Source organism: Chaetodon trifascialis, chromosome 3 (assembly GCF_039877785.1).
Source record: "Chaetodon trifascialis isolate fChaTrf1 chromosome 3, fChaTrf1.hap1, whole genome shotgun sequence".
NCBI classification, from domain to species: Eukaryota; Metazoa; Chordata; class Actinopteri; order Chaetodontiformes; family Chaetodontidae; genus Chaetodon; species Chaetodon trifascialis.
The window spans coordinates 22,886,579-22,907,716 of NC_092058.1; the positions used below are offsets into that span (position 1 = coordinate 22,886,579).

At 43.6% G+C, this 21,138-nt stretch overlaps 1 protein-coding gene across 1 annotated transcript in view; it reads left to right on the top strand.

Moving 5' to 3' along the window:
• The first annotated feature begins 3,288 nt into the window (after window positions 1-3,288).
• pdzrn3b (PDZ domain containing RING finger 3b) overlaps window positions 3,289-21,138 on the top strand; it is a 92,166-nt gene continuing 74,316 nt past the window's right edge. The window contains exons 1-3 of the mRNA XM_070959661.1: window positions 3,289-4,133; window positions 10,806-10,892; window positions 12,877-12,984. Coding sequence (XP_070815762.1) covers window positions 3,420-4,133; window positions 10,806-10,892; window positions 12,877-12,984 — 909 coding nt within the window. The 5' untranslated portion in view covers window positions 3,289-3,419. The remainder of the gene's footprint in view (window positions 4,134-10,805; window positions 10,893-12,876; window positions 12,985-21,138) is intronic.

Sequence of the window (21,138 nt, forward strand, 5' to 3'; positions counted from 1 at the left end):
GTCTGGTAACAAAATGCCTACCAGCATCCCTACAGCTCAGTAATTAATATCTTGTGTCTTGTTTGTTTAATCTTTAATCCGAAACCAATGACAAGACTGCAAGGAGTCACTGTGAAAACAAAGCATGTCGCTTTTACACTTAGCTTTTGCTATGAATTAAACAAATGAGATATAGCATGGCCGTTTGTGAGTTTTGGAGGATCTAGTGGGCAGATTTAGTTTCCTTTGCACAGATTCAGGCGTGCTGTTGCCCCTGCTTGCGGTCTTTATGCTAAGCTAGGCTAATATGCTGCTGTTTGTATCTTCATAGTTCATTTTAAGTCAACAGATATAAGTATGTTGTCAATTTTCTCCTCTAAGTCTTGGCCAAAAAGCTAATCCTCAAAATGCAAAATTGTTACTTTAAATCAAAATCAGCTGGTGCCACAAAAGCCAAGAAACTGGAAGCTTGGATTTTTCCAATTTATCATCAGATGCTATTTTGACCTACTGGTCTGGTGGGCACATTTAAGGCCAGTCTGTCCTGATCCCTCACTCACAGTTTAGGTTGGAGGACTGGGATTAACTCTTATCTCCTCTGGGACGTTGTCTGTCTTTTGGGCTGGACCCAACGTGGACTCGTCTGAGCCCCTTCTGTTGCCACTTCACTCAGCTACTTGGAAAACATTCCTAAACAGACCAGTCTGTTAGATACTATATCAGCTTCTTTAACATACTGCACTATGAAAATCCAGTCTCTCGTAGCTTTAGGGTTGTGCTGACTCTGACGCAGTCTATAAAAACAACTGCTTATTTATTCTCACAGATTTTAGGACTGAGTGAATCAGGACTAAAAACTGACTGACAGTAAACATCGCAGACAGACCGGCCAGCCTGCTGATTCACCAGAGGACAATGTGTCAGTGTCAAGCTTTGCCTTGCCTAGGCGTGATGAGAACATGTGCACGTGAAGGTGCGGTACCAGCAGAGGGCGATAATGATGGAAGCAAAGGACAAACATTGTCCAAAGGGTGACAAAGTCCACATAGGGAGGACGGATGGGCCATACACAGGACCTGCACCAAGGAGACTGGGGTTGGTTTTCAATGTGAAACAACAGTCGTTGTTGATTGTTGTAACAAAGTAGTTATTTTAAGTCACTTTTGCCAAACCTAAGCAAGTGGATTTGGTGCTTAAACCTACGCAGACTGTAACCGTCACCTTAGACGTTTCTTAGCAAGCTCTGCTTTGAAGGTGGAATTGGACATTGCATATTTGCCATTGCTAACTTGACTGCAGAATGAGAATGTGTTTTTTTCAAGCTTAAGCTAGGTTAAACCTGACACTGACAGGGTGGACCGGCGGGTCTGTTACACGCTTTGGCAGGTTGTTCCTCCACTGAAATAATAAATCAGAGGCGGCAGGCTGGCCCAGAGGTCGACAGGCTGGTCGGTTGCTGGTTTGATCCTGCAGCGCTGAACACAATATTCCAGTATCCTGATCGAAGGTGCGAGATTTGATAGCAACCTCGAGCTCTGAACTGTGAAATTATATATGGCCATACACAGCTGATTTGCATCAGGAGGGAGGAAATTCCAATTACTTTGTGAAAAGTGACCGAAAAAACAGGTGTTAAAGCACAACAGCAGCCCTCTCATTTTTCATCCCTTGATTTTTCCACATCTGTTTAAACATTTCTTATCTCTCTAAAGTTTTTTTTTTTTTTTAAATCAAGCCATGACCTAAAGGGTACCTGCTAAGAAAAATGTGTAATGGCACAGTGAGTATGAAACAGGCTGTATGTACACAGTGTAAAGACCTTTGACGTGACTGCACAGGGAGTTGTTCTTCCACCCCATCCAAGACAACCCATAACATCAGTGTAGGATTACTCGCAAGCTCAGACTCTCTCTGTCACACTTTGTCCATTAAGTCTTTGATAAGCTCTTGTTTTTAGTTCAGGATAATGCACATATGGAAAGGTTTTATTGAGCATGGCATTGCATAAAACTGGATTTCCGAAGGAGGAGGAAACCAGTAGGAATGGGTATCTAATCAAGGCAGGGTCAGAGCCAGTGGAGGCTGTGTATTTCTGCCTGAGCAGCAGAGGCTATTCTTTTCCTTACTGAGCACATCCAGTGTGCCCACTGGAGTTTCATTTACAATTCAAATACACTAGTACTATAAGGCCTCCTACTGGGAATGAACATGCACAAATTGAAGTGTCAAAGTGGTGGAACAGTGTATTAGCATGCTTTCGTTACATAGGGAGTGTGGTGAGAGGTGTGTTCAAACATGAATTCCACAGTGGTGCCTCAAATATTCATTTTCATACCACACATTGTGATCCAGGTTGATTTTTCCAAACTTTCACCTGATCTCCTTATTTAAAGTGTGTTGTAACTTGAAATACTCTCTTGTGGTTGTACTAGTAGTGCCCTTCCAAACTTGCTTGTTTTCACAAGTGTTGTGCATGCCTGAATGCTCACCCACCAAGTTGTAAATATCTGTCATGTCACTGTGTACATTTATGTAGTGGGATTTGGGAGTTTATTACTTGGAAATATTCATGAAGGGAATATAGCTAAAGGGCTCCACTGTCAAATGATATTGTTATAGTACGTAGGCTGCAAAATTCCAGACTATGTATGAAAACAAACAGATGCCGTCTGCAGCAGGCCAAGTTTAAGAACGTCTCACATCAGACTCAGAAAGGCTTAATCTGGTCTTATTTTGAACCAATAAATGACAACCATTGTGTAGTCAGTGGTTACAGGTAGATGGGTGAGGTACTCTTCTTTTCTATCCACGTAAACTTTGTTGTTGTAACAGCAGAAATATTTTCATGCGCTCTCTCATACGCGCAGTTCTTATGGGTATTACGGTAGAGAGTCACTCCATACTTTCGTCCCTACAGATGCTGCATTCACGACTATCAGAATCGGTGCCGTCAAGTGTTTTGGTCACGTGGACACCGTGTACCGCGTTGAATTTGATATGTTCTGACAAAGACCACGTATGTATGTGATCACTAGAGAATAAATATTGGCATATTGCAGAACGCACTTCTACTGTAGCTTTATCTTTTTCTTTTTTAAGATCTAACTTTTAGGTGTCATAGCCTTAAACAACGATCAACTTTGTCCAAGTTTTGTCTTTTTCATTTGGTAGTTCCACAACAAATTTGTTTCTACTTGAAAACTTCCCTGAAGTAAGTTTGTTCGGCGCAAACAAACTTTTCCAACTTTCAAAGTTTTGGCTTACGAGGCGCACTTGAAGGCACCAAAAGTCTCGGTCAATTAGTTGAGTTTAGACAGTGAGGAGAGCTTGTAGTCGGTCTGTGAGCGCCCCACCAATGACCAGCTATTAACGCCCCACTGCTCCGACTCAGATCTGCGGGGGTGGGGAGTCAACAAGTTTTGGATTTGGACTTTGAAAACATGGGATTCGAGCTGGACCGCTTCAAGGGGACCGTGGACCCGGATTTCAAATGCAACTTGTGTAATAAAGTCCTGGAGGACCCGCTGACGACTCCGTGCGGTCACGTCTTCTGCTCCGGCTGCGTGCTGCCCTGGGTCGTCCAGCAGAGCAGCTGCCCCGTCAAATGTCAGCGGATCTCCGCCAAAGAGCTGAACCACGTCCTGCCTCTGAAAAACCTCATCCTGAAGCTGGAGATCAAATGTGACAACCACGCGAGGGGCTGCGATGCGGTGGTGAAGCTGCAGCATCTGGCCGAGCACGCCGAGATGTGCGACTACTCCCCGGCGAAGTGCAGGAATAAAGGATGCAGCGAGGTGCTCAACCTGAGGGACATGGATGCTCACATGCGGGAGACGTGCGACTACAGACCGGTGGGGATATGCGAGAGCGGCTGCGGGTTGATGCTCACCCACAAGGAGCAGAAATTAGACAGCCACTGCTGCCTGAGAGCCCTGAAGGCGCACAACAGCGCGCTGCACTGCAAGATTATCAGCCTGGATAGAGAGTTCAAGAAGCAGACTATTAAAGCCAACAAGAGGGAGAAGTCACTTCTGGCCCAACTTTCCGCCGTGCACAGCGAGCTCCAGATGACAGCTCTGAAATATCAGAAGAAATTCACCGAGTACAGCGACAGGATCGACTCCCTCACCAAGACTGTGGCTTTCTCCTGCAAGGTAAGCGACACAGTTCGTGCTTTCAGGGAGCAGAAGCAACTTTTTTTCCTCTCTTGTCCACAGTTTTTTTTCCCCTCCCTGCAACTGAGGAAAAACCTGTATTCTATGAGCTTAAAATACCTGAAGTAAAAAAGAAAACCTCTGTACCTCAAAGTGTATGTTTCTGTGTGATCCCCAAAAAGTTCATGGTGTTAGTGTGTCTGTATCAGCATATTATGATCCATCTTTTCTGACTTCCTGCTGTACAGATGTCTCAGGGCCAACTTTTTACATTTTGAAATCTCCTCCTCAACATGTTTCCTTGCATCCTGACACTGCCTCTGTGTACTGGACCTCCATGTTGTTTGCACACTTTTTGAAACTCCACCTCAGCTGAAAATGGAAGTTTTTTTTAAGCTTTTTTCTGAGCCTTCTCCTTGTGTGAACCAAGCTTTCAGGGGTCCTGCGGTGCTCAGAAGTTTGTTTCTTCGCTGTCTGCTTTGAGACATGGATGTCAGCTGTGCCTCTGGCCAGCTGGCAGTCAATGGGGGAGGGCCAAATATTTACTGCAGTTCTGTACACAACAAGAGCCAGGTTCCAGTTATATTGCCTCCTGGCAGCACGCTTGTTTGAGGCTTTCTGTCATCGGATGTTCGCCCTTTCCTTGAGACAATCATAACAAATTAGAGTCATGCATGTTGCAGGGTTGCTGGCGTCAAAGTTGTGTGAGCTAGTGAATATCAATGGGAGTCAGCTGAGGGCCCGACAGGCCTTTAGATTCTGTGATGATGAGACAGAGTTGATATTTATTCCCTTCCACCTTCAGTGATGCGTGTGCACTGGCCACTGGTTAATAATGTGTCTGTGGGCTAATGCAGGCTCCTATTGAGGGGAAAAAGCTCCAGGAGCCCCCGGTGTGCGGATGTTTTATGGTTCGAATTTAAAAGCTAATGCCTCCTGTAACGACCAATTATCGACATCATAAAGGATGCAGGAGTTCATAAGTTAGTTAATGAATTGAATTAGTATATGGTGGTTGCACGGCAGCAGAGAGGAGTGGTCGGCCTGTAATCAGGCTCAGTTAGGAGATTTGTCAGAGAACAGGAGGAGGAGCTTTGGGCTGACTGAAATGTGCACAGATTGAGCACCAGCTGCTGACAGTGTTACATAAAGTGATGTGAATGAATGGGAACTTTTCTTGGATTTTCCCGTCTGTAACTTTACACCTCTTAACTCCCCCTGTTTCGTCACTCACTTTCTCACACAATCGTACGTCTTGTTTAAGTGACATCTTTCAAAGCCTTCACTCTTCTCTCACTCTTTTGGGCCTTTTCGCTTGGTGCTTTCATTTGTTCATTATGGGCTCAGTTCCCAGCAAAATGTGTTCCGGTACACTGGTAAATTGCGCATCAAAACCACCGATGCAGGGAAATGGTGAAATCGCTCATGCTGGTACACAGAAGCTTTGCAGGGTCTGTCACACAGCTGGTTGTCATAGTTCATTTGACAGCAGCATTTCAGCCCTACCACTGAGATATACGTTCACTTTATTATTCCCAGCGTAGCTCCACTGAGCGATACAGGAACTGTTGCGGAAATCATCCACATAAGAGTGAAAGAGCAGCATTTTGTGGATGATATGGTTAGTTGGAAAGCTTCTTTTCTGGAAAGGCTCTTTCATTGGGTTCAGTCAAGCAGTGAACAGGATTGTTTTGGTGGGAGAACCTCAAGACACACATGGCAATACAATCCCAGTTCCAAAGAAGTTGAGACGCTCTTTATAGGATAAATAAAAACAGAATGCAATCAGCTGCAAATCCTTCCAGGCCTATATTGAGTATGACGACAAGATGCTTAATGTTCAAACTGATGAACTTTCACGTTTGTTGTAAATACACACATTCTGAATTTGATGCCTGCAACATGTTTCGGAAACACTGGGACAGGCACATGTTTTCCACTGTGTTTCCTTTTAACAACACACAGTGAGTTTTTGGGAACTGTGGATCCTCATTTTTTGAAGTTTTGAAAGGGATTTTTTCTCAGTCTTGCTTGCTACACGACATTTGTTGAGCAGCGCGGGGTCTCTGTTGGATTTTGTGCTTCGTAATGCCCCACGCTGTTTCAGTGGGACACAAGTCTGGACTGCAGGCAGGCCTGTCTCGTACCCGCTCTCTTTTACTGCGAAGCCACGCTGCTGGAACACGTGCAGCATGCGGCTTGGCATTGTCTTACTGGAATAAGCAGGGACGTCCATGAAAAGATGTCATGTGGATGGAAGCATATGTTGTTCCAAAAGCTCTCAGCATCAATGGAGCCGACACAGATGTGCAGGTTACCCATGCCGTGTGCACTAACACGCCCCCATACCATCACAGGCTGGGTTTTCAACTTTACGCTGGTAAAAATCTGGATGGTGCTCTTCCTCTTCAGACTGGAGGACACAGTGTCCATGGTTTCCGAAAGCAACTTGAAATGTGGACTCCTGGAGCGTGGATGTGTGTCGGCTGTGTTTCTGGATTTTGTTGATAAAGTCTTAACTTGCAGATGTAGATGCAGCGAAGCGCTGTGTTCAGGGACAGTGGTTTTTTTAAGTGTCCCTGCGCCCATGTAGTAATGTCCTCTATACAATCAAGTCAGTTTTTCATGACGTGCCACCTCAGGGATCGAAGGTCACAGTCATCCATCGTTTGTTTTTGGCCGTGCCCCGTACATGCACAGATTTCTCTGGAGTATCTAAATCTTTTGATGATTATATAATGGATTGTCGATGGTGAAATCCTTAACTTCCTTGCAATCGTGCATTGAGAAATGTTGTTGTTAAACTGTTGGACTATGAGCCCACACAGTTTTTCACAAAGTGGTGAACCCCGCTCCATCCTGCATCCTTTCCAGGATGCCTCTTTCATACCCAATCATGATGCTATCACCTGTTTACCTGTGGAATGTTCCAAACAGGTGTTTTTTGGAGCATTCCACAACTTTCCCAGTTGTTTGTTGCTCCTGACCCAACTTGTTTGAAACGTGTTGCTGCATTGAATTCAGAATAGTGTTTTACAAAAAAAAAAAAAAACAATATAATGTATCAGTTTGAACATTAAGTATCTTCTCTTTTTGCTTTTTTCAGTTGAATATAGCATAGAAGTGATTTGCACAGCATTGCATTCTTTTTATTTGTCTCTTAATAGTGTCTTGACCTTTTTGGAATCAGGGTTGCATGAAACTGTGCACCACAAGTGGGATTAGCTCTGAAACTCTCAGAGTAGCTTCCTAAATTCCTTTTTATGATGCCAGTGATCCGTTGTTATCTGATTTGATTAAATTTATTGCCTATTAAACCTTTCTCAAAGGGAATATTTTGGAAAAGCCCAGGTAATGACATTTATGATGACTCTGTTGCTTTGAGGCCATGCAAGTGAGCCAGCATTCACAACACCATGGACCTGGAACAACTAAATGGAGTGTATCTGTTACTAGCCGTGTTTCACAATTCAACATTTCCATGGTGAGAAGGGTCTAATGCTGATTTGTTATGACATATTTGTTCCTCGAATCACTGTCAAAGAGCGAAAACAGGCCCGTCATGACAAGTAACCTACTTTACTTTCTTTTTGAGAATCCGTCACTTCACAGCTTAGGCTTCCTGTGCCAGATGGAGGATTTTAATGTCTTCTTTTAATATCCAGGCACCGACTGTGAGGGAGATCAGGGTGACCTGGCTATGTGGAATAACTGACTGGAGTTTCCAATAATAGTCCTAACACTATTTAAACTTCTCCAGTCAGCCAGCAAGTGTAATAAAACAAAGCAAAAACAAAAAGCTCACATCTCGCTCTGCTTCACTTCGGGGCTGCTCGATTTGCTGTCACACTTTCCATTCAGGCCGAGGTCTCTGTTCTGAACCGGGCTCCACTTTAGCTGTTATGGATGACAGTGTTTGCGCTACTTGATGCGATAAAGAGCATTAGTCAAAAGCACGAGACGTCAAACAGATCGAGCCTCCATTGAATTTGATCCGAGTAATCATGGGCTCCATCTGATCAGGCTAATTGTGGTCTAATTTTAAAGCATGAATCTATGACATGATTTGACGGAATAATGGAACCCATTAGTTATCTCGAGCACATGGGTGCCAATTGAATATAACAGAGATCACCTTAATAGCAGCCATCCAGAAGATACTGAAAATGTGTGTTTTATTCAAAAGGAACCCACAAAAGAGATCGATGAGGCTGCTGCTTCCTGTGGATACAGTGACTTCTCTGAATAGTAATCCTCAGATTCGTTTGAAATCTGCCGTCCAACGTCTGAAAAGCCTCTGACCAGGTCACCGAGTTTCTGCCCGTTGATCACAGGCCAATAGAGATTCAATATTTTACTTTTTCATTCTGCACTCCATTACCTACAGTATAATTAGATACACTGCGTTACGAGGCAGACGGAGGGGACGCAGTTTGACTGAGGACAGACTCGGAAAGTGTGACTGGTGCTGAGGTGAAGGCTCACCGTGAGCGTGCCAAGTCGCCAGCGAGCAGCAGACTGAAGTTTCACTGCCAGCTCGCTCTCTTTCTTCAGTAACGCACTGGCCTGTTCTTCTTTTTCCATTAAAGTTAATTTTAAACGTTTGTTTACTTGACATAGCTTCCATGTGTTCTCCCCAAATGATGTCAGCGTGATCCTGTTTTGCATTTTTAGCGGTCAGGTATTGTTTATCACCCGGGCATACCTAATGCTTTTTTTGTAAATACACAACCTCCTGAAGAGATTCACTTAATTTCTTTGGGATAAGAGCCTTGCTAGAGTGTTTGCAGATGTGGAAAAAACGCTCCTTAATTAGTGTGAGTTCATTTTAATGGCTCTCACAGACAAAATGCAAAAACACCTTTAAAATACATCCAATTTGTTTTGAGGCTTGTGGCAGATTCAGTATAACTTAAGTGGACAGAACAGCCTCTTACTCTACTCGCTTTACTTTACTCAGACTCAACTCAGTTTTCCCTTAATGGCCAACTGTCTTCTTGTTGACAGTAAGGACTGTAGTTGCTATAATCCGGAAACATGCGTCGCAAATGCTGCCGTGACTTGGTGCAGGAGTGCACATTCCTGAACGGCCTGACATGTACGTGATGGTCTTTTTAGCCTATATGGCAGTCAGGGCACTGTACATGCCAATAATATCTGCTTTATATTTAGTCTGCCTATGTCACAGCATACTGGAGTGGCAGCTGAAATTATGTTACCTCATAACTCTCCTCTAAATCCTGCTTAAAAAAACAGATTAAGAGCTGAGTGTGCGAGTTTCCCAGAGGTTTTCATGTCATATTGCCACTGAGTAAGAGGTCCTCTGGTGGATTCATTTACAGAGGACAACAGTTTGTGAGAGGCTGGCTCTCTGAACCGGCCACCTCTGCTCTTTGGGCAGAACAATCTGAGGAAAATATTCAGTTACATGTTTTTCTTTTTTGGAATAAATTCAACTCTACGCTTATATTTATCCACAGTTTTAAACAAGATCATTTGTACCAAGCATAATCAAAAAGTTCATGTGTTTCTACATGAAATGAAATGTCTTGATGTTGAGTAAGTAAATTTATTTTTTCTTATATAGAATAAGTTCAGTGGTAGAGAAGACATTACTCACTCACATTCAGATATAATTCTGACCTTCAGCAGTGGTGTTTGTTTATTAATACTCCTATGGTAATAATGACAAACTCATGGTAAGTCGAGCCTGACCGTGTTTTGATATCTGACTAACGGCTCCTAATGATCCCGCTGACAGCTCAGCGGCGTGGCTGCTTAAGCTAACATTAGCTCCAGAATGAGCCGCGAGTCCTGGAGGTCAAGACTCAGCTTCTTGGCTGATAAGCTTAAAATATGTACAGCATACAGTGCACTTAAAAGGTAAAATATGAGGATCTTAACAACTCCGTCCGCCAGCTCTCTGTCATTTACACTCGACAAATTCTGAGCTAGCGTTGTCCGGTAGCTAACTGTCTGAGTAATGCCATTGCTGAGAATGTTTATTTAAAAAAAAAAAAAAAAAGACTTGGCTCTGTTTTGGTGTTTTTGTGTGGTAGGCGATGTAATCTTTCAATGGAACAATCTCCCTCTGAACATTAATAGTCGACACAGAGATGCTTATTAAGTAGAGAACCATCAAATTAATCTCTTTTTTGTTTGGCTAACCGAACAGAATTGCTAGATCAGAACATGCCAGCAACCGTTATCACAGCTTTGTGTAAAAGTTTAATTTCCTGCGCCTTTTAAGACACAGTTAACTGTGTAAGATAATAATTTAGCTTCTGCAATTTGAAAGTTGCACCATTTCAAGTAGAGTTTTTGATATAAAGTCAATTAAATGTTCATCCCCAGGGGAGATATGAATGCAGAGGTGCCATTAAGCCAAATTGTTCACTGTTATATTTTCACATCACTCCTCGGCGTGTGGAGGAGGGGATTATTAACTTTCTCTTACCCCTACAACTTCTGCTATTTCTAATTTGATGTGTTTGAGCCCCTCTGTTATCTACTAATAAGGTAGATAATTTGTTGGTAATTTTTCATGTTCTGCTCTCCTCTTTAAGTTCCTAGTTTGATCGTCCTCTCGCTCACCTGGAGTTAGTAATGGATTATCATGAATAACCTCCTGCCATCTCTTTGCTCACGTGTCTCTCCTCTGTTTGTCTGTAGGAAGGCGAGACTAAAAGTGTGACGGTTGTCCTTCTTCGTGAGGGCGGATCTCTGGGTTTTAACATCATAGGAGGAAGGCCATGCGCGGTAGGTTGAAAGCCGAGCGTCTCGGAGGTTTCATCTCCCCCGGTGATCAGCCAAGTGTCATATGGCAACCCAGGAATGAATAGCACATACTTGAAGCACCACAGGCTTTCTCTGTACTGACTGACACAGCTTAGACAGCCATGCATGTGTTTTCTCGTCTGCGGATAGATGGACCGCATCTATCAAGTTTTATTGTGTTTATATATTGGTCTGGTTTAGCGGATTTGGCATTACAGATTAAAAAAACTATAATTACTTTTATGAGAGTTAAATCTGGGATTATGGCTTCGACCGCAGTTGTTTTGTCTCTAATTGAGGGGATTTTGGTGGTGAGGTAAACACAGAGGAGAGGAAAGGGTCTTTTATCCCGGGCTGAACCTTTCACAGCCACTATGTGTTCTGCCTTGAGGCTCTGATGTGAAAGTCATTAATGACGCCGCACGCTGCTGCTGAGTGAAGGGTTGAATAGACCTCGACACTGCTCACAGCTCCATCGTCCGTACACGGAGCTTCTCTCTACAGCAGAGGTCCTGTTGAAATGGCGTTCCGCGTATCTGTTTCACGGGGACCGCACTCAACTGTTGCAGTCCTGTTTTTCCGCAGCCACAGTGACGCACTTTTCTGTAGCGACATACATTATCACAGTAAAACTTTTTACAGAGAGGAACTATAAAAAGATCTTCACATAAAAAGCTGTGTTTCTTACCAAAGCCCACGGTCTCGCAGATTTGCAACCTTTCTTGCTCTTTTGACAGAACCGTGTATCAAACTCAACCATAAGAGAGCAGAGATAATACTTGGCTGTTGCTTTCCCTTCTAGCCTCAAATCAGCAGTCTGTGTAAAAGCTATTCATTAAAATGGAAATAGCTAATATCCCCATAGCCTTTGACACATGTGTTTCATGTGGCTGTTATTTTGGCATGGCTTGGTAAGAGCAATCAGCTGCCAGGTTTTGCGGTCTCTAGAAGTGATAGTTTTTCTACAGCTCTTAAGACAGGGGTAGTTGGAAGGCGGGGTAGCTTTAAGGCAAAGTGGTGAGCTTGTTGAAAACTTTGTAGCAGAGCATTGCCATGTTAACACTGTATATGATGCCCCTGAAAGGGGAAGCAGACCAGAAATTATTAATTAGACTGCGACTTCTGAGGTTTCTTTAAGTATCCTGTTAAACTGTAGTTGTGTTGCAGAGCTCAGCAGGCCTGTAGAACATGCTTCATGTGCTTTTAACGAGAGTGCAATGAGAAATTTTAGCAGGAGTTTTTATTTGTTTAAAGCCAACCATTGCTGACTCTAGGGTCACGACCACAGCGTCAGTTGTAGACTACCTCGTGTCCACCCAACATGTCATCATTTAGGCCGTTTGGCAGGCAAGGAGCATTTGAAGTTAAAGCCTAACCCTTGAGTTCACGCTTAACAGCGGGGTTAAATGGTCAGTTTACCAAAAATTATGACTAGTAGACATATTTCACACATTTAATTTACCTCTTAGCCTTCCAGACATTTTTAACTGCTGACAGTGAACTCTGTGGATAAATCCACAGTAATGAGTAACTGGTAAATTACTTCTGGGAAGACATGCTGCTATTCAAAGTCATCATTTTTCAGTGTTTCAGTGAGGATATCTCAAAACCTCAGTACAAAAAAAGAGACCGTCTGCATGGCTTTTTGCCTCTCCAGTGATGAAATATGTTTTTCGTTATTTGGGTGAACTGACACTTTCCTTTTACAGACTAAACAAAACTTATTTTGTTGGTGTGGGCAAACCATGTGAGTGTCTGCAGTGTTTCCATGGTTTTAAGAAGTTTCCCAAGTTTTATTGAGAGATTTATTGAATGTTTCCAACACTTCTTTTGTTTGGATGTCAGCACTAAATTTAACGAGATTGCAGAGATTTTGTCACAAATTTACACACTACTATTTCTCTTTAACAATCTCAACTCTGCGTTTTTATTATTCTCCAGACAATAACTGCAATTTATTCCACAGGACGACAATGACAGCACTTCAAATGAAGGGATCTTTGTGTCCAAGATCGTGGAGAAAGGTCCGGCAGACAAGGAGGGAGGCCTTCAAATCCACGACAGAATAATAGAGGTATGTGGCTGACACTGTAGTGCATCATATGGAGGAGGAAAAAAACAGAAGTTGATGTGCTGTCGATGGTGAAGCTGGATTATGTGACAGCTGCTGTCTGCCTCATAAAGATGACGACAGTGAGGGAGCACAAAACCATCACTCAATATTTATGTTCCTGCGACTTCTGAAAATTAAACTCTGGCTGAAAGCAGCAAAATGTGACGCATCAAATGAGCGTTTATATTCGGGGCTTTTATTTTAGCTCAAGGAAGTAAATCCTGCAGACAGCTAAAGTTTCAGCGTATACTTGTACTAATCAACACTCAGGCCAAAGCTTTGCTAAGTGGGGCATCGCTGCACATAGGCCGAGATAAACCTGAGGCGCGGCTGTCTGTCTTTGGTTTTGCTGAGTGAGAAAGAGCCCTGTGTTCGCTCCCGAGCTGACAAATCCCTTATGACAGAGCTGCCGTGTGGCATCCTCCTCTCGCCTTTAAACAGAATCTCGTGTGGAAAGGCCAGCTCACCCTGGGGTCAACTTGAGGGATGCGTTGAAAAACTCAACATCACAAAGGTTGCTTTTATAGAACAGTTGTCAACCAGAGTCTTACACAATGGCCGCATTGAACAGAGAGGTTCATGTGGATTACAAGTTTGTATTCCCGCCTGCCACAAGATGACAAATATGGTTTGTCGCAGGCTTTATTGTCAAACCTCAGTGAAATTGCCCCAAAGCATTTTGACCAGCACGTTACTCGCAGAGATGTTTGTGGAAAGTGTTTACAAGAAAAGAAGACTCCAGCATCTGGACTGTGTTGATCACTCTATCCTGTCATTCATGCAGTCAATACCAAAATGCCACAAGTCCTCTGGCAAAAGCCTCACACTGTGGTTCTAAATATTGTGGTTGTAAGTACGGCTACACCATAACTAAGATGTGACATGTTAGTCCTTCCTTATAATCTCTTCAAGTAACACAATCAAGTGTCAGAAAGCTCTCTGCAACTTGGGATTTGCGTTGAGACCCCCTAACAAAGGGCAGGTTGAACTAGCGGTTCGCTCAGATGATGAGCGAAGAGAGATTAGCTCATGTGTCACATGAACGTGCACGAGTAGAGCCAAAGCATGTCTTTGCACGCATTTTCAGTGTCTGTTTTTATGAGTTTGCGTCCATGTGTTTTGCCTGGGTGTGTGTGAAGGCTGGGGAATCATATTAATGGGCCAGATGTTGCTGTATTTGGTTACTTGAGAAGATATCTTGTGTAGGATTTTGTGCTGAGATAGCCGTCGCCCTTTATCGACGTTAAAAAAGAGAGAGTACAGATTTTGCTTTAGGATAACGCTGCACTTGTGTTTGTCTTGTTTCTGAGCTATTGTGGGTGAAGTCATGAAATCTGTCCAATGAGGAGAACACATGAGCAGAGAGGACGTGAAGAGCCTAAGGAGGTAGCAAAGCACCCTATTAAGTGACCTTTTCTTTTCAAGAGGTGAGGGATTACCAGACAAAAACCTACAAAATAAATCATTCAGCCATTGAATGAAGAAATGTATCAGCTCAGAGGTGCTGTTCCACATTGGCGCTTTTCATTGAATGGGAAACCCGATAGTGGAGGTGGTTCGTGTTTCGACTCCCTCTTTGTTCGCTGGTTAAAGTGAAATGTTCCATGTCATGATTTTTCAGGCCACAATAAGAAATGCAACGTCAGAACGACATGTTTGCAGTTGTGTGGGTTGCATCTTTGACCTCGGGTGATTGGGTCCGTGAACCCTGTGGTTTTACACTGGTGAATCAAAGGAATTTAATCCCAAGCGCCCAAAAGCAGTTTCGTGTTCATGTTTTGAACTTGTGGGTTGAAGAACAACAACTCGTAACTCTGTCCCATTTAGCATCCTGAGTGGGATGCTGTGTGTTAGAGAAGCAGAAGCCTTCAAATGTGCTTTCTCTTCACACCTCGCAGGAAGCCTCTTTTTCTTTTGTCGGTAGCTTCCACACATATCTATTAAAATCGTTTTAGTGTACGGTTGATGGTCTTTGTAAGGAAGATATTTTGAAAGTACACCACCTTGCATTCATCCATTAATCTTACAGTTGACAAAGTTTTTTGACCCCAAGGTGATGTCTCCAACTCCTTTTGAAGATATATTTTTCCTTCAAATTAGCTTTTGTCAGACTAACAGCCCAAAGCCCAAAGACATTTAATATATGACCTTAAAAAAAGAGAGAAGCAGCAAATCCTGAGAGGCTGCTGCAGCAGCAAATGTTGCTGAATGATGAATTGATCGCCAAAACTCTCGTGAAATGTCTGTCGAAAATGATTCATCGGCGAAGCAATTCCTCAAGTCTGCACTAGTTATGATATTAAAAGTCATAAAGCTTGATTTTACAATGCAATCTAAAAGGTTTAACTTCATTTAGCTCTTGTCAGTTGAAGCTAAAAAGTGTCAGTTTCAACTTTGCAGATTTACCATGAGCATGTTTGCTAATTTCTGAACTTTCTGCGAACCACCTGCTTGTTAGCCATTCTTCTACTTTTCCTTATTTTAAAGCTGCATTGACTTTTTTTTGGACACTTGGGGGCCAGTGGAACAAGCTGAAAACAAAACACTGACATGTTATCATCTTCTGAAGTTGTAGGCTTGTTTACACATGCAACACGGAGCAACATCCTCCTCCACGTTGCTCAGCTTGCTAGATATGTCACTATGTTCATTAGTTTTTGACTTTGTCTCTTGGTTGGTGCGGTGCAGGTAGTCTATAATGGGTTTATCTGAACTCTGCAACTGCAAACAGCTGGCTGAAAGAGACCAATGTCATTTGATCCACTTTTAATGTCAAAATACTGACGAGTACAGCTTTTAAGATAAAATTCAGAAACTGCTGGTGTTTAATTTGTAGCGTCGCCACCATAACTTTCCATTACAGCGGAAAGGAAAATGTTAGCCTCTTTCTCGAACACATGAAATGTGCCTTACAAGCCCACGGAGGTGATCATTTTGACAGCCGTTCACAACGCATAGCGTGATGCTGCCACGGAGATCAACCGCTCTGTGGAAGGACAATCATATTATAGTGAGCAGTGAAAACCACGTTCACCTGAGGAGGCAGAAAACCACCGGCACGGAGCTGTTTGCTCTTACCGTAGCAGAGGTGTTAGTTCCAGTAAGTCTATATGGATGTAACATGTACATGATGATCCACGGCTCGTCCCTCTAAAACAGGCTCTTAGTGGGGGAGTGTGATAGCAGATGGCTGTCCTCGAACGGAGCTACATGCTGGTATGAATCAGCACATGAATGCCTCCTTGTTCAGCCAGACATTTTTCTCATAAAAACCTTGAGCTGTGTTTGCTTTCGCTCGCCACTCCGCAAGCTGAAAAATCGTAGCACTCTGGTCAGGATCTGCCTGTGTTTGCCGCGGGGATTTGATGAATAAGTTCTGATTCAGTTTTACAGTGGGACTGGTCTTATATGAAGGGCTCTGCTCTGCAGCTCTGGCTTACTCTCTACTCCTGTTTTCAGATAGCTGATTGATCGAGCACTTACGTGATATTTAGAAAATGTTTGCATGTTTACCGTATGAATGTGATCCCAGCCTCTCTGTCTTTCCTCAGAGTTTCAGCATTGCTCAATGCTGGAACTCTGGCAAGAGTTAGCTGCTGTGTAGTTCCCTACAAAAGTGACCTTCCACTTCCTTCAAGCCTCTTTGCTTGTGCAATACAACTAAGCCATAATGTCACAATCCCAGAATGGCCGTGCCTGAGCTCTTAGAGTGGAGGGGATGTTTTCGGTGTGGGCTTGTGAGTGTGAAAATAGGAAGAGAATGGAGACGCCTGGGCTGCTGTTGTAAATGTCGCCTTGTAAATCCTCAGCAAACATTCTTAGGTCGCCGAGGGTGAACAGCAACAACTACTTTAAAATAAACTGACATTGGGAGAAGCCACTTCTAAAATGGAGGACAAGGTTGTGTGTGTGTTTTTGTACTGGGAGGGGGGTTAGCGAGCAGGAATGTGCCCCAGTTAAGACAATGTTTATCCAAATATATACACTGGATGTCATTTGAATGGAAAAGTGGAGATGGGAAGGCTAAAATTCAGCGGGACAACCTCATCATTCTGTTTCAACTTCTCAACGCAACAAGGCCTCTCGCAACGTGGACCAAAAATAGCAGGCGTGTTCGCGGCGGCACCGTTTTGTAACAGATGATGAAAGTTGGATTAGCTGTTACCTCTGTTCATTTAACCTGTTTGAGATGCATAATGTATTTTTGCATGATTATCTCGAGGAAGAGCAGGAGGAGCGTGGTGGAGAAATGCCAGGGGCCACAATCAAGCATGTCTGAAATGCAAAATAGGCTGCTCTAAATACAGCTGCTTTATTGGCAAAGGATATAAAAGTGAAGGCTCATCCTGAGACTTTGTGACTCGCTACACCCAGATCAGCTTTATTGTGTTTGACACAACCTGCTCCCATGACCATATTGCTGCAGCCTATACTAATTATCAGAGAATTGATAGGAATTTGGCCTTGTGGCTAAAGTTAACTCCCCTGTAGATGTTTAAAACTTGAGGAAAAAAAATGTTTATCTCATTGGAGCTGCAAAACAGTGCATTTTATCTTAAATTGCCAAGAGTAATTTCATGTTTATATTTAAAATATGCAACTGTGACACTTTTTCAGGCAGCACATCTGCAGTTTCTTACTTGTCACTGGCTGTATGAGTTGCGAGGTTACCCACAGTGAGCCACTAAACACCTCAAACCTCCCCACAGTTACTTAAGTATCAAGTCACAAGGCCAGAGACAGCTTAAAGCACAGCCAGATAGCACTTAACAGTGACTGACAGAAATGTGAAGTGAGCTGTGTTGGGGGCGGGTCTGAGACATGCACGTCAATGAGCCTTTATCCGTTTTTAGGTGTCCAGGCCAGCGTCCAAGGCAAGGAGGAGTGAGATATTTGAAAAATTTGGGGGGGAACTGGAGGAAAAACGCTGCCTTTTTGCTGAAAATGAACTGCCTCACTTTTTCCTTTTAGACATTCCACATATTATTCTGATCCCTGGAAGGCTGTGGTGACATTAAAGCTTAGATTCATTATGGCTGATCCAGTAAGTGTTCTGTAATGCTCTCTCTGTATTTCATGGCACATTGTACAATGCTCATCTCAAGTGTAACTTTACTCCAACACTTTCAGTTTGTAAGTGCTGAATGAAACGGAATAATTGATGACAACACTGATGCTTTCTGGAGTACATGTAATGTCACTGAATCTGACAGCTGTTTTCATGTCCTCCAGGAGCAAAAATGTCAGCTTACAACTGAATTGTGTGATTGGTCAGACCTCACTGTCACTAATAAGCTGTCGCAGCACATGGCTTCCTCAGCAGGACATGTGCCAAAAGTTCCTCAGGCGTTTTCTGACCCGGGGGGCTATGAGGAACAGACATAAGAAGCTATTTCCCTAAGGAGGATCACATGTTGTTTGGCATTCTGAGGCAAGAAACAGGCCTTTGTCAGGCTCTTTATTGGATTTCGGCCCCTGTGCAGGCAGTGTGTTTATTCCCCAGATGGGCAAGCTGAATGTGGCCCCGCTCTGTTTCTCCTGTCCGGCCCTAGACAGGATGAATCCACCCCAGGCTAAGGGGGACAATCCGAGCAGCGAGCCACATTCCTGTGCCCCGTGGTCCAGCTGAGGCAGGAGCAGGACATTAAATCAAATCTAACTTTAAAGAGTCCATAATCAGCTTCTGGTGGTAGCCGCTGCCCTCTGCAGAGCCGGTTTTAAGAAGTGAGGACAAGCACACCTTTGTTTTCCGCTGCTTTATATGGGTGGAAAAAAAAAAAAGATTTAAGACGCAGAGTCGTCTCAGTCTAGAGATGGTGCGAGTCAGAAGGCTGCTTTTGTCTCTGTCCCCCACCACATGCAGAATATTGTATTTTCCACTCAGTTTAAACAGCGTGGGTCCTCAAAGGCAGGCCGACGCTTGATGATTTTCGTGGAGACGTACAGTCTGGGCCTACTGTAAATGTGTTTGCTCTGCTCCAACACAGTCTCACCCAGCTCCTTGGAGCTAGTGGGTTAATTTATGGCTCCTAAAGGGTTTAAAGGGGGGCAGAAATAGACAGGTGTAATTAAGGCTAATTTTCCTGCCAATCAATCACAGGCCTTGTGTAAATGGATCAGTAACAATCGGCTCAAGTTGCTCTGCCAGCTGCTTCTCATGTCAGCCCCTGACCCCAAGCACAGACTGCCCACCGACTCCTAATTAACTACCCTCAATTAAACCCTAATAGGCTGATTAACAGACCCTTAGTTGTGCTGTAATGGCCCGTCGTTTCCTCCCAGTGCCTCTCTGCAATGCATCCCACCTGCAGCATGTTAATCACTGCCCACTCTCTCTCTGCCTCTCGCTATCTCGGCTCCAACCAATCACTCTCTCTCTCACTTCAAAAGTTTGAAGCCATTTTTAGGCAAATAGTTTGAAGGACAGATAGTCATGGCAAAAAAAGGGGCCTTGGAATTATTAGCCGAACTTTGTAACGAGTAGTCACCAAAGAAACAGTAACACAGTAAAGCCACAGGTTATTGTTGCTTTTGTGGTACATGGTCACCATTTTTCAATGTCAAAATTCCCATGATAACAATTGACCGTGAGCTTGAAGTTTATTCTGGACCTTTTTACAAAACAATCTCACCTCAAGGTCCTTTTATGCCACATTTCCACTAGCGCGGCTCGACTCGACTCAACTCTACTCTACTGTACCCGGTTGTTTTGTGTTTCCATTAGGGATAGTACCTGGTACCCGATACTATTTTTAGTACCTGCTCTGGCGAGGTTCCAAGCAAGTAGAAGCGATACTATGTGTGGCGTCAACAGCCTGTCGGCCACTGATTGGCCGGAGAGTGTCGTCACTGGTCTGCGACGTCCAACACCGGAAAAACAATCCCGCCCCCTCCATTGTAACGCCGGGCAACAGCAACCGCTGACTTTATTCTTTATTCTCACTCGAGGGAAATGGCTGCTCAGTTTCTTCTCTTGCTTTGTGTGTGACAAAAAGCCACAAACCGAGCAGCAAATACAACATCGCCTCAATGTCCTCCATTGTTTGTCGGCTCTGTTTGCGTCGCGTAATTGACGTCATGGCAGTTTCACGCAGCCGTGGTATGACGACCCCGCCTACGTTGAGGAGGTACTATGAAGTACTCAATTGTAATGGAAACGCAACCAAACCAAGTAGAGTAGAGCTGGAACTGTGTAATGGAAATGCGCCATTAGTAACTGGGGCTGTCAATTATATTACACGATCTTCATCAGCAGCTCGAGTTTGCGAAATTGTCATAAAGAACAGTTTTAAAATGTTCATTTTGTCAGCTATTTAGGGACTTCTTGTCCATGTTGCCTTTAATGTGGACGGCTGCTGAACGCTCCAGAACAGCTACTAAATGCTCCTTGAGGTGAGATTTTTTTTTGTCACGCAGAGAGTTCTCCTGTGAATGTGGGAATGTAATAGTCAAGTATTCAGTGTCCTGTTCTATTTCTATGTATATTTTAGATAAAAATATATCACATACCAATATCTGTCTGCCAGTGACAACAATCTGTCCGCATACCAATAAACCTGATGTGCGGCTGAGAAACTCTCCCACAGTTTAATAATGTGCGTCGGTGCTTCAGTCTAGTCTTACGCCAGTCTTCTGTTCAACTGCACCAAAAATAGCACAGCATGTCAATGTAGCTCTCTCAATATTTGAGATGATCACAGTAGGAATCTCTCGAGGGAGCAACACAGAAACAGGAAACAGTGGCACAGTCCTAAAACCGTCAGCTTAATGAAAGTGTTGACAGTTTTCACCAAATGCGTGCTCCATTGTGTAGACCACACTACATTTAAGAAGTTGTAAATCTTCCTGCTGGGTTTCTGCTGCAGAGGAGCCAGAAATCTTGAAGGCTTTCTATTCTCATCTCTGTCTGAGCTCTCGGGTCAGTCAGCAGAAAGGACTCCACACAGTCAGATGCCTCGCCGTGGCCGTTGTTTTGTCAAATAAACTGAGAGTGCTTAACATTGGGCCTGTATAACGGCAGTTTATCCCACTTAGAGCTGATAGATAAAGGCATTATGGCAAACATAAAAACTAAATGGGGACTAGTGATTGAGGGAATGCTCCATGCAGGGAAAT